Genomic DNA, 12,828 nt, shown 5'->3' with positions numbered 1-12,828 from the left:
AGTTTTTGAATAGTAAGATTTTTAATGTTTTTTTATTCTCTTCTGCCCACCAAGCCTGCATTTATTTGATCCAAAATACAGCACAAGCTGTAATATTGTGAAATATTTTACTATTTATAATAATAACAAACAACACAATTTTAAAATGTAATTTATTCCTGTGATCAAAGCTACATTTTTAGCATCATTACTATTCAGTGTCACCACTTCAGAAATCATTATAATATGCTGATTTACTGTTTAAGAAAGATTTTTATTACTATTATTATCAGTATTTAAAACAGATAAGTACATTTTTTTCAGGATTCTTTCATTAATAAAAAGATCCAAAGATCAGCATTTATCTGAAATAAAAAGCTGCCATTCAAAAGGTGAGTCAGTATAATTGTTTTGTTGTTGTTTGTTTGTTTGTTTGTTTTCTTGAGAAATTATAGAAATTAATACTTTTATTTAGCAAGGATGCTTTACATTCAAAAGTGACGACAAAGACATTCATAATGTTACAAAAGATTTCTATTACAGATAAATGCTGTTCTTCTGAACTTTTAATAATAATAATAATAATAATAAATATTTTTGAGAAGCAAATCAGAAGCAAATCATTGCTGAAGGATCATGTGACTGGAGTAAAGATACTAAAAAATCAGCTCTGTAATCACAGGAATAAATTACATTTAAATATATTTAAATAGAAAAGTGTTATTTTAAATTGTAAAAATATTTCAAAATTGTACTGTTTTGCTGTACTCTGGATTGAATAAATACAGGCTTGGAGAGCAGATAAGGCTTCTTCAAAAAACAATAAAAGTCTTACTGTTCAATAACTTTTGACTGGTAGTGTTTTTTTAGTTATAGGCTATATATGTCAGTTGAGATACTTTTTTTAAATTTAGCTAGAAAATATGTGTATAATGTGCTGAATAATAAAATATATAATGTGTTCAATACACATTTATTATTTATGATATGGAAAACTGTTGTCATTTTTCATTTTTATGATTATTTATTTATTTAGTAGTATGTGATAAGTTGCAATGTTAATGTTAGCTGTTTTAACAGATTATTACCATATATATATATGTGTGTGTGTGTGTGTGTGTGTGTGTGTGAAAAAAAAAAAAAAAAAAATATATATATATATATATATTTTTTTTTTTTTTTTTATTTTTTTTATTATTATTATTTTTATTTTTATTATTTTATATATATATATATATATATATATATATATCCAAGCACACACACACACACACGTCTGGTTTATTATCCTTGTGGGGACTCTCCATAGGTGCAATGGTTTTTATACTCTCCACACTGTATTTTCTATCCCCTTACCCTAACCCTACCCCTAAACCTAACCCTTACAGAAAACTTTCTGCATTTTTACTTTCTCATAAAAACTCATTCTGTATGATTTATAAGCTTTTGTACCCATGGGAACCTCAATTTAGGTCCCCACGGTGACACTAGTCCCCATGTGTGTGTGTGTGTGCTTGGATATATATATATATAAAAATACTAAAAATAATAATAATAATAAAAAATCATACACAGGTTTCAAACCTAAAATAAGGGCTAAGATATATGCAACACAGAAACTGATTATCAGAAATTTAAGCCTTAAATATCAATGGCATGAAGTATAAAAAATGTGATAACTAGCCTCAGAAACTGCATATAACATTTGGATAAAGGGCTTTACTAATATTACATTTTCCACACATAAGATAGCAATATTTACCCTAAATATTCTCTTTTGAAGTTTTGACAATGTTTTGAAAATGTTATAATTATCTAATCTACAGTGGTTTTATAATAGTTTGTGTGATCAGATCATATATGTATTTTTATAACTTTAAAACCAGCAAAGCAAGTACCTTAATATGTTACATATCACTAGAGCAACGGTCTGCTTATAAAGTGCGCTCTGAAACAGGAATAAAACATTACTGTAACTTATTTAATTACACACAGGTTTGGCGAATGAACAGGAGGTTCGTAAACTCGACGTAAGGCTCATGTGCAGGAGGAGGAGAGCGTCGTCCTGTCATATGACTTATATGAGCTCAGGTTTGAGGCTGAATTCACAGCGCTGCTGAACCGGGTCACACTCGGTCCGGGCGTCACTTACCGTCTGTCTGCTCAGAGGAACCATCTACCCGTCGCAATGGCTGTCCGCGTTTGCATGACGCTGCTCGTTATTCTACTGAGTGGTACGTACGACTGTGTTGTTGAGTGTGTTATTTCAGACGGTGTCACATTACAAAAGCAGATATTTAGTTTATTTTTGGGAGATATCGCAGGCCCACAAGAGCGCCAGAGCCTGTTAGCATTAGCATTAGCGTTAGCGTGAATTCTTACCTACGCCAGTAGAAGCGCGTTAGATAATCACAGAGACTGTCAGCTTGTGGGATAAACATTACCGTCCTTGTATTTTTTTAAACACATTAATACATTTTAGTGTGATCAATAAATTGCATAAATTCGCTTTAATAGATAGACCTGTGTTTTACGAATCAACTTCTGATGTTTGCCTGCTGGATTGTTAGCGAGTTTAACGTTAAATTTAAAACAGCAAGCGGCTAAAAATGTGAGAGATGTTGAATACTTAGTATAATTTGGTAAAATTTTAAGCATTGAGATTAATATATATATAAAAAAAACTGTGGCCGTGTGTCAATCTAGCGCGCTGCATACATAGACAACAATAATGGGCGCAAAATATGAAGTTTTGACGTCTAAAATGCTCTCTAGGTTGGTGGTTCACTAGGGTGTTAGACACAGCCGGTGTGATTCATGCTAGCTAGTGCTGTAATAAAACCAAATCATGTGCTGATTAAATGTGTGTAAAAAATCTGACATTTCCTTCAGTGTTAAAACAGGCTAACCTGCTGTATTAACATTTTTTTAACATTTCAATTATAAAATTTTACATTAAATCTTTACAGCAAAAAAAAAAAAAAAATGAAGGAAGTAATGTCATAGATTTCTCTCACTTGTCATAGATTTCTCACTTGCCACAAGCATGTGATCCTGAAGTGCTTATTCAGTGTAATTTTCTCAGTTGCCCTCGTTCATAATCATGTGATGGGTTTGTGTGTGAAGCACCAGGTTAATGATTTCATCAAATGACAGGACAGGGGACAGTCACCCAGTGCGATGATATAAAGCCTGAAACACATTACCACAGCATTTCAAGTCTGAATGGCATTTAAACACTAGTCATCATACACTTGATGACTTTGCAAGTGGTTACAGAGAAAAAAACGGGTGTTGTACGCTAAATGACTGAGGATCACACGCTACCTGACTATTAAGTCACTCTAAACAATGTGTTCTAAAATAAAGCATGTTTGATATCCTCCAACTGAATGGAATTATAGTATAAAGCTAAAGAAATCAGATTTATTTAGGGCAGTCAACTCTGAATACCCAAAATTTGTGTACTGCTTTTGACGTTTGGCAACTAGTATCAACTCTTCATTGCAAATTAAAAATCAAGCTTAAAAAGAGTATTGTATTCCAGTCTTAAGCCAGTTAGGTCTTAGACAATCACAAATAAATGCAATATTTTGGTGTGTTAGTTTGCTGCCTCCTCAGGAAGGAAGGTACTGGAATGTGCTTTGACTGCTGTTTTTATTTCCTTGCACATAGAGGTGGTTGAAAGGCTGTGGCATGCCCTAGTAGTCTTTCACTCTTGATATAATGCAGAACCAAGTACTTGCTCTTATGTTTTTACAGGGTTTGTACAAGATGCTTAAAATGCTTGAATTTTTTTTTTTTTTTTTTTTTTTTTTTTTTTTTTGAAATTTAAGATAACATTTGAAAATAACAATATTCCTGAAGAGGTACTTAAAAATTATTGAAAGGTGCTTAAATTAATGAAAGATGATGTATCTATCAAATAAGTGTTACTTTTTTAAATGTATCTTTCATATCTTTTCATGCAAAATTCTCACAATTCAAAAAACAAAATGCTTTTTTCAGTTATTTTGGTTAATAAAACTAGTAAAAAAACTTAAAAAAAACTACTAAAACTAGTGAGCTAAGCCAGTAGTAGTACTGACAGTGTCGTGTAGACATGGCTGAAGATGCGAATAGAGGAACCGATCATTTTAATTTTGAACTGAATCAAAGTAATTTACACTGAAACCACTCCGATATTGCTTGTAACGATTTTAAAAAGCAAGTAGTGATGGGTGAAACTGAGTTTTTTTTTTTAAACTCCAAATCGGTTAAACCATTGTGTAGCAAAATTATTTACTGTTTTTGAAGCGCTCCAGTTGCATCGCGGATCGCAGATCGCCGATCATTTGGTTCAGATCGCAACTTCAGATTGCGAATCATTTGATTTAGGTTGGAATTTCACATATCGCAAATCATTTGATTCAGATCGGCACTTTGGAGCGTGAATTGTTTGATTTAGATCGGAGCGTGGATTGCGAATCATTTGATTCTGATTGGAACTTCGGAGAGGGTTCGCGAATCATTTTTGATTCAGTTTAGGACTTCAGAGTGTGTAACATGAAACATTTGTTTCAGATCTGGAAATTCTCTTTTTTTTTTTTTCAGATTTTTATTTTATTTATTTTTTTAAATCAAACGGTAGAAAAGTGAAACCATTAGGGCAGTACAGTTATAAAAACAAAACAAATAAAAAAAGAAAGTTAAAGTATGTGCAAATACAAATCCCTTAAAATAAAAAAGTAAGACTGGTTTTAATTTGAAAGAAGATATTGTTTAAGATGAGTGAGATCTCTGATTGAAGTCCTTGAAAATCAAAAAAGTAGTGCTTGAAAGTCCTGGAATTTCATTTTACAGTATCTGTACAAACCCTGTTTTTAAGTGATTTAGTGTTTAGACATTTAGATAAACTTGTAAGTTTGAAAATGCAGGGAAACCCCATGACAATGTGAAGTATGAGGAAATAACATTGTGCTGCTTCCACCCTGTGCAGGTATTGTGCATTCTGATGATCTGGTGACATCTCCATTACCTGCAACTGACGAGCTTGCCACAAAAACTCTGACTACCCCACATAACATGACTAATTCAACTACAGTACCTCCGACTACCCCACATAACACAACTAATTCGACTACTGTACCTCCGACTACCCCACATAACACAACTAATTCGACTACTGTACCTCCGACTACCCCACATAACACAACTAATTCGACTACAGTACATCCGACTACCCCACATAACACAACTAATTCAACTACGGTACCTCCGACTACCCCACATAATACTACTAATTCGACTACTGTACCTCCGACTACCCCACATCACAACGTGACGAATTCCACCACAGAAGCGCCAACTACCGCACACACTAATGCTACATCAGTTCCAACTGCTCCTCCAACCACTCCTCCTGTCCCCAACCCAACTGTTGGAAATTATGACGTCAAGTCAGGCAATGCCACAAGCAATGTCTGTCTTTTGGCAAAGATGGGCCTTCAGTTCAGTTTCAAAATGAACGAGGTAGGTACGAAAGGTCTGTGTAGAAGAGCAGAAGAATTGAAAGTTGTGGTATTTTAGTGGACATTTGTTGTGATAAGCTGTAACTCCACTGCAAGCTTTTTATGTGTTTGTTGTTTAGAGCGCCAGCTTTCAGACTGTTAATCTTAACCCTAATGTAACGGATGTGAGCGGAACCTGTGGAAGTGGTGGCAAGGACTCTTCCCTACTGCTGAAGTCAGATGAAATCACAGTTAATTTTGTCTTCACAAATGTAAGTCTTTAAAAAGGGAGTCCGGATATACTGTGGACTAAAGTCCACTGAATCAAAGGGGTGGTAAATCTTCTGGGGTTTTTTTTTTGCCATGTCAATTCTAAAATATTTAGAATTTTTGTATGTATCTCTTTTATATGATCTGTTTATACCCATCTTAGGGTTGGGTTTAGAAATGGACCTTAGTCAGGGTAGTGCCTTATTTAATTTTTGACAGGAATGAAAGTAAGGCTGTGAGCGATCTACGTCTAGTGTGTTGAGTGGATTGTACTGTAGTTTAACAACATACTGATTGTTCAGCTGACAAAAAGTAGACAAAGGCCATGAAACAGTAGCTGTGAAAATTGCATGATTTAGGATCTTTAAACGGTGTGTGTCATTTTGAAGACTAAGTTTATCCTTCAAAGCTTTGATTTTAAAAGTATTAAATTCAATATGGTGTCTAACCTGATTCGGTCTATGGGGGTTTGTGTTTTACTATCGAGCTTGTTCTTTAAAAATTGTGTTTTCATACATATTCATACGAAACTGCCAGTTCATGAATGATTACATTCTCTTATGATTTTGGGTTGCGTCTGACTGTTTTTTTTTTTTTTTAACAGGTTTCACAGAAGTTCCATCTACATGCTTTGACATTCTCTGTTAATGTTGGAAATGGTAAGGGATTTTTAATGTGAAAAGTAGTGAAAGTTGAATACATTAAATCTTTATTCTCATCTTAAGAGGATATATAAATTCTGTACTATTTTGTCAAAAACTAAATCTCTGAAAACTAAAATCAGTTGTTTTAAATGCAACAAGAAAATGTAGGCATCACAATCAATATGAAAAAGATTCATTTTGATATTTGCAAACAATGAGATTTAACAGTATTAAATTATTATTGCTTTTTTGTTTTGTTTTTTAGATTAATAGTGAGTGTTAAATGCAAAGGTAATCTAAGGCTGCGTTTACACCAGCTGGGTTTCCACCCAAAGTTGCGAATTTAATTCCAAAATTGGAATATTGCATAAAACATTTGCAAATAAGCACCGTTTTCATCCAATGAGTCAAAGAGAACAAATTCGTCACTTCCAATAAACTGGCAATAAATATCACTAAGAAAAGTAGGAGAAGCCACTGAATGTAAGTTTCATCTGTAATAAATTACTTGCATAAATGAGCAGAAAAAGCACTTGTCATTGCTTTCGGAGGTGGATGCTGCTGTTTGGGAATGCAGTCGTGTAAGACAGTTCTGGGAGGCAATTATACCAAAATACTTTGACAAAAGTAAGAAAAGTATTTCAGAATGACCATAACATTTCAGATAGTGTGCAACAAAATCGGTCCTCTGGTTAGTCAGGCTACGCCAGCCCAATATTTATTTTATTTTTTATTTTTATTTTTTTTATTTTTTTGCTACGTATGGATGAAATGTATTCAGCAAATGTGTTTCCATCTCCCGTTATTTGCATTAACCTTTTTTCGCATTAGTCAAGAACCACCTCAAGTGAGCGTAACACAGATCGGAAATTTGTAATATGTTGCATGTGTAAACACAAAAATCCACATGAGACCTGATTTTTCTGCATCTGTTCTGGGCGACTTCCAAATGTGGATTTTAAACGGATACATATCCGATATCTGGACATCCGGCCTACGTCTAAACGCACATATCCAATTCCCCTTAGAACTCCCAATGCGATAAAGATTGCAGTAAAGATCGCTTTTTAATGCCGTCATGCTGTATGTGCTCATTTTATTGAGGTGGAAACTTTATACAGGTATGAAATTGTACATTCAGGAGCTTATTTATTTATTTATTTTTTTTTTTAACCCCTGCCCAATGAATTTTATAAATGCAGCAAACAGCTTCGCTACTAAAAGCTACATTATATTTCTCAGCAATGAGGTGATAACTTCCCTCGTTCACAAGATTAACACTCGCTCATACTTTCTCACTCTCTCTGTCATTAATTCTATTAATTAATATAAACACAGATAACAGATTCCAGTCATGTCTGAAGTGAATGTTTTTTGGCAGGCCAAAAAATCAGATATGGTCAAAAGATTGGATCTGTGCATTAAGACTTGCAGTGTAAACGCAAGACAGTGGAAATGAGAATGCACAATTATATATCCAGTATCAACTAATTTTAAAATTCCTCTGATTGGTGTTCTCTCAACAGGAAATGTTTTCAATGTCTCCAATAATAATCTGTCTTTGTGGGAGGCATCTGTCGGAAGCTCCTACATGTGCAAAAAAGAGCAGAGCTACAACATCACCGACAAGCTTACCCTCAACACATTCGAGCTACGAGTGCAGCCCTTCGGAGTGCAAAACAACAAGTTTAACACAGGTACATATGTGTTTGTGATGCTAAAGAATAAAGCTGAGATGATTATCTCATCACGGGTAATTATACAGCATATGTGTAACTCATAACTGGACTTTGTCCTTTGGTGCTGTAACTTAGCACCTACTTTTCTACTCGCACCAGTATTGTTTTTCAGAGTGGTGTGAAAAGCCACTTTGCTTTCCTGTACATATTAGTTTTATTTGTGAAACATAGGCATTGCTCATATGCACAACTAAATCTGATAAGCACATGGTTTCCTGTGATCATATCAAACGTGACTTGCTACACCAAGATCACTCAAAGCAAAAACTACATGACAAACACAAGGATGAATGATGGAAGTTTGATACATTTATATTTATATTTTTGGCTACACTTCACAAAGGTGCATTTGATAACTACATGAACTAACAATGAAAAATACTTTTAAATTAATTTGCTAAAGCAATATGTTAATATTATCTAATGCACCTGAGCCATTATAAACTAACAATGCTGAGTTGTCTTTTTAACTACATTGAATAAATCAGTAAAGTCTCTTAGAAATGCCCTAGTTTTACCAGATGAAGTGTCTGTGATTATGATGTCTGAAGTGTTTTGAGAATATCTACAGTGGTGTTAATAAGAAGACAGCAGCTTCATCTTACGTTCATTCATGTTCTCTTTGTCTGCAGCCCATGAATGTTCAATGGATGACACCAGCCTCTTAATCCCAATCATTGTTGGTGCCGCTCTGGCTGGTTTGATTTTCATTGTTGTGATTGCATACGTGATTGGTCGACGAAGGACCTATGTTGGATATCAAACACTGTAATGCAACAATCACAGAATCAAATCCTGGGTGTTTTAAGGGACACACAAGCCTGTTCCTGGACCATTGTAAATATTGTGGGTTTTTGTGCAATCTCAATTGGCAACAGGAGTCAAAAATAAATGTTTTGTCCTAATGTGGTCAATTAATCCACCAGCCCTTAAACTGCAATGTATTGAAAATCTAAAGATACAGTGGCTTTCCAGGACCAGAGCTTGCTATTGTGAACTAAGTTTGTGTGTGTGTCACATCCCCTTCTCAGTTTTGTGTTTGTGTGAAGTAAGTGCATGGTCTCTTGTGTTTTGGCTTATTTTATTTCTTAAAATCCAAATTACTGACCGAGGCCAGTTTAAAATTTCATTGCTCTATTATTAGACCCTGCACTTGCTTCTCTTAGACATTCCTTTTTGCAATTAATTTAGCTCATTTAATTTGTGCCCATCAAATCTATCATACTGTATCCACAGCTTTAAACTGAAGCCACTTTAGATTCACGTCTTGCAGCATTTGGGTTAAATATTAAACGTAATTCCATAAACGGGACAAGCCTGCAAACATTTATTGAAATCAGGTGCTTTTGCATCATGTTGATCATCCTGTATTTATAGCAGCTGTGAGGGAGAGGGCATCTAAACATGCTGGACGGCCCATTCAAACAATTGAAATTCTAGAACAGGAACAAAGGCTTGTTTAAATGACAAGCATTTTAAAAATGCAGACCATTGTAATGTAGGTATGTTTTTTTTTGGAGTAAAGCATAATGTAAAGAAATGCTATCTAAATGCTGTTACAAAATAGTTTTAGTAATGTTTGAGACCCTTTATTTGGGGTTTGAAAAGGGACAGTTAATTATAAATTAACTATCTTGTCAGCTGCTCTTCAAAGTTTTGCATTATTTACATCTAGTCTAAAAGATGCAGTTTGCTTTTTGCTGTCTGTAAATTTATTTGCTGCAAGATGAATTTTTGCACCTGTTTGTAGTGGCTGTGGATCTTTTTTCTTTTGTTGTATTTGACTTGTGTTTTCAGTTGGTGAGCCTTTTCAGAATAAGTTCTTTGCTTTCTCTTATGTCTTTATGTTTATATCACATATTATGGCTCTAGCTTTCAGTTGTTGTTTTTCCCCCATTTGATGAATTTTCACTTGCACTATTCTAATTTAGTCTATGCAGAACCCACACAGAATCTTTTGTAAATGTTTGTTTTCACTATAGCCAGGACAAATCTGGCCACTGGTAAATGTGTGCCTTGCTTAATGCAGTTACAGTTTGCTTGCCATCCAATCACTTACATCAATAACTTGTAAAATAAAAATTGATTTATATTTGATTAGTTTTTTCCCCCCCTATGAGCATACTTGTGTGACAGTTTTCTGCTTGCAGACTTGTGAAAAGGGATTCCTTATCTGACTGCCCTAAACATTTGATGTGTTTCATGAGATTTGGTTGTTTTGCAATGGAATGGCTTTGTTTTAATGGGCTTTTAGCTGCAATAAATGGAAAAAAAGACAACTGTGTATGACATTAAAACCGGTGTGGGCCTTCTTTTCAGTCTAAATCAAAATTGTCCCATGCAAATGTCTCAGAATTTTGTTTTGCATAGGTTTCACCTGCAGATTGACACATTCTGGCTGTTTCTTTTTGTCTTTTCCTCATTCATTCTCTTTATTTTCAGCTGAGGATTGCGTCGCAGATGATCCTGATAACTTCGTTATCCCTATAGCGGTGGGAGTTGCCCTGGCTGTCCTCGTTATTATTGTCTTACTGGCCTATCTGATTGGAAGAAAGAGAAGTCAGCTCTCTGGCTATCAGCAATTTGATTCATAATATCAATCTGAGAATATAAAAGCATCCATGCGAGTTCTAGCTAATCTAGCAGAATTTCAGAAATCAAGACATTTCGGTTTGTGCACATGAAAAATTTAAAATGAGTTTCACGTTTAAAATAATTTATTGCATTCGGACATTATGTAGCATGGTGATTAAGGTAGGCCTGTGTGGCACATAATATAATGCGTGTTCTGCATCAATCTGACTGAATTGTGAGTCCTGTTGTGATTAACAAAATCTTTTTAGTGCCTAACAGTGCCGTGTTATTTCTGTAATCACTCACCCTCCCTTTCTGTCTCCCTTTCTCCCAGCGGAGGAATGCTTTCTGGATTCTGATTTGAGTTTTCTCGTGCCCATTGCTGTGGGTGTGGCTCTCAGCTTCCTAATCATCCTAGTGCTTATCTCTTACCTGATTGGCCGGCGGAAGAGTCGCACTGGTTACCAGTCTGTATAACAACCCAAGCTGCTGCCATCTTACCTCTAAACCCGGCTTGTCCTTTACATTTATATTTGCTCCTCCTCACTCTTCCGGTCCTGTTGGCTTTCTCTTTTGCCCTGCAAACTGCTCGACCCTTCTCACCTGGCAGCGCTAACCGCTGATAACACCCCTATTTCTAACACGTTGATTGCATAATTATAATTACTACATAATTATATCTCTGAGCTCTTCTAATCATTTCCTGTGTACGATTTAAACGTTTTCTGAATGATGTGGTATATTTCTGCTTAATCACACTTGAAACAATGTCAACTGGCATGACTCACTTGTTTAGTGTAAGCACAGGCTGTCTAAAATCCACTGGCATTGCGCTGTATGTTAAATGCATGGAAAAAAATTATTATTCCCCCTTTTATGGGAGTTTTGGTTAATCTTGCTCTAAGGATGCTCAGTTCTGGTTGCTGTGACTTCTATTCATGTGAACTATTATTATGAATGAGTGATGCAATTATAGAATTAGGATACTTTTTTAGTTTAACCATTGAATGTAAATGCTCAGTTAGTTCTGTAATTGTACTCTCGTGGATCAGTTGTTGCCGAAATTAGGGGTGAAACATATCCTGGCACATTTTCTTAATCAGCAGAGCTAATGATAATAAGTCTTGCACTTAGCACATTGTATTATAAAGGGACACTATTTTTGTGACATTTACCAGCATTTGAAAATTAACATTTATTTTTTATTTTTTTGTTGATCATGCTTTTGTTGATTTCTTTAGGTCCCTCTCAGGGAATGTTGGAAGTGTTACAATAGGCCTGTTAGTACATGGGTTTGTGGATTTAGTTTGTCATTTTTCTGGACACGTGCATACAATGTACAAAAATACACCGTTTCTGAGACCAAAGCTACAAGTTCCTGTGTATTTTCAGTCTATTTTCTGCTCTGCATAGTGAAAATACTTGTTCAAACCAGTTCATCTGTATACCATTTTTCATAGTTATTTCCCCCCCCAAAGAATTTAGCTCTTAAAACAAACACAATTAAACACACTATGTTATTGTTGTACTATAGTGTGCCTTTTAGTTACATTTCTTTGTTCCTTCTCTATAGGACCTTAATCTGTCAGGTTAAGAATGTTGGTTTAAAGTTTCAAATTGGAAAAAATTTCAATAAAATGGCTTTTTTGTTTTTGTACAGTAGTCTTCCTCTCTTTTTGTTCTGATATTGCAATATTATGTGTTCTGAGTTTGTTTTATCAAAATTTTGAAAGAACAAGCAATATTCTCTGCTCTTAAATGCTGGGGGTGTGTCTGCTGTCAGCGTTGAAACCACGCCCACTCGTGGAAAATCCGCCGCCTCTCTCAACTGTGAAATACAAATAAAATTATACAAGGAGACCGAGCTGTTTTATATATTATCCTAACCAGGAAATATGCATTTACGTAATGAAGGCATGGTTGGCTAGCAAACTGTAGGCTGTAGTATCAAACAGTAATGACAGTAATTCCCATTTGAGCGGGAGACACCTAGGCCACGCCCACACTGTGGGGGAAAACAATCCAACGCTCTCCATTGACTTTGTATTGCGCGAAGGTCCTTTGTTATTTCTGACTTATAACAAAAAACAGAACAATGTTTAAAAGCTGCTATGTGACACGGTGTACAGTAAA

The 12,828-nt window shown here is 35.0% G+C and overlaps 1 protein-coding gene across 5 annotated transcripts; it reads left to right on the top strand.

The window, feature by feature from the left end:
- Positions 1 to 2,013: 2,013 nt before the first annotated feature.
- On the top strand, positions 2,014 to 12,352 carry lamp2 (lysosomal-associated membrane protein 2). Of its 5 annotated transcripts, none has more exons than XM_051127264.1 (7): positions 2,014 to 2,213; positions 4,958 to 5,065; positions 5,150 to 5,490; positions 5,609 to 5,740; positions 6,343 to 6,397; positions 7,909 to 8,079; positions 10,564 to 12,352. In XM_051127264.1, the coding sequence occupies exons 1-7, from the start codon at positions 2,168 to 2,170 to the stop codon at positions 10,713 to 10,715; spliced, it is 1,005 nt and encodes a 334-aa protein (XP_050983221.1). In that variant the 5' UTR covers positions 2,014 to 2,167; the 3' UTR covers positions 10,716 to 12,352. The 5 variants fall into 5 exon arrangements, with proteins under 5 accessions (XP_050983221.1, XP_050983220.1, XP_050983218.1 ...); XM_051127263.1 differs by having other exon boundaries at positions 4,958 to 5,107; XM_051127261.1 differs by having other exon boundaries at positions 2,015 to 2,213; positions 4,958 to 5,490; positions 11,030 to 12,352.
- The last annotated feature ends 476 nt before the right edge of the window (positions 12,353 to 12,828 follow it).

Source organism: Labeo rohita, chromosome 14 (assembly GCF_022985175.1).
Source record: "Labeo rohita strain BAU-BD-2019 chromosome 14, IGBB_LRoh.1.0, whole genome shotgun sequence".
NCBI lineage: Eukaryota > Metazoa > Chordata > Actinopteri > Cypriniformes > Cyprinidae > Labeo > Labeo rohita.
Note: the sequence above shows the minus strand (reverse complement) of the source record. Positions and strands in the feature narration are given on the sequence as shown.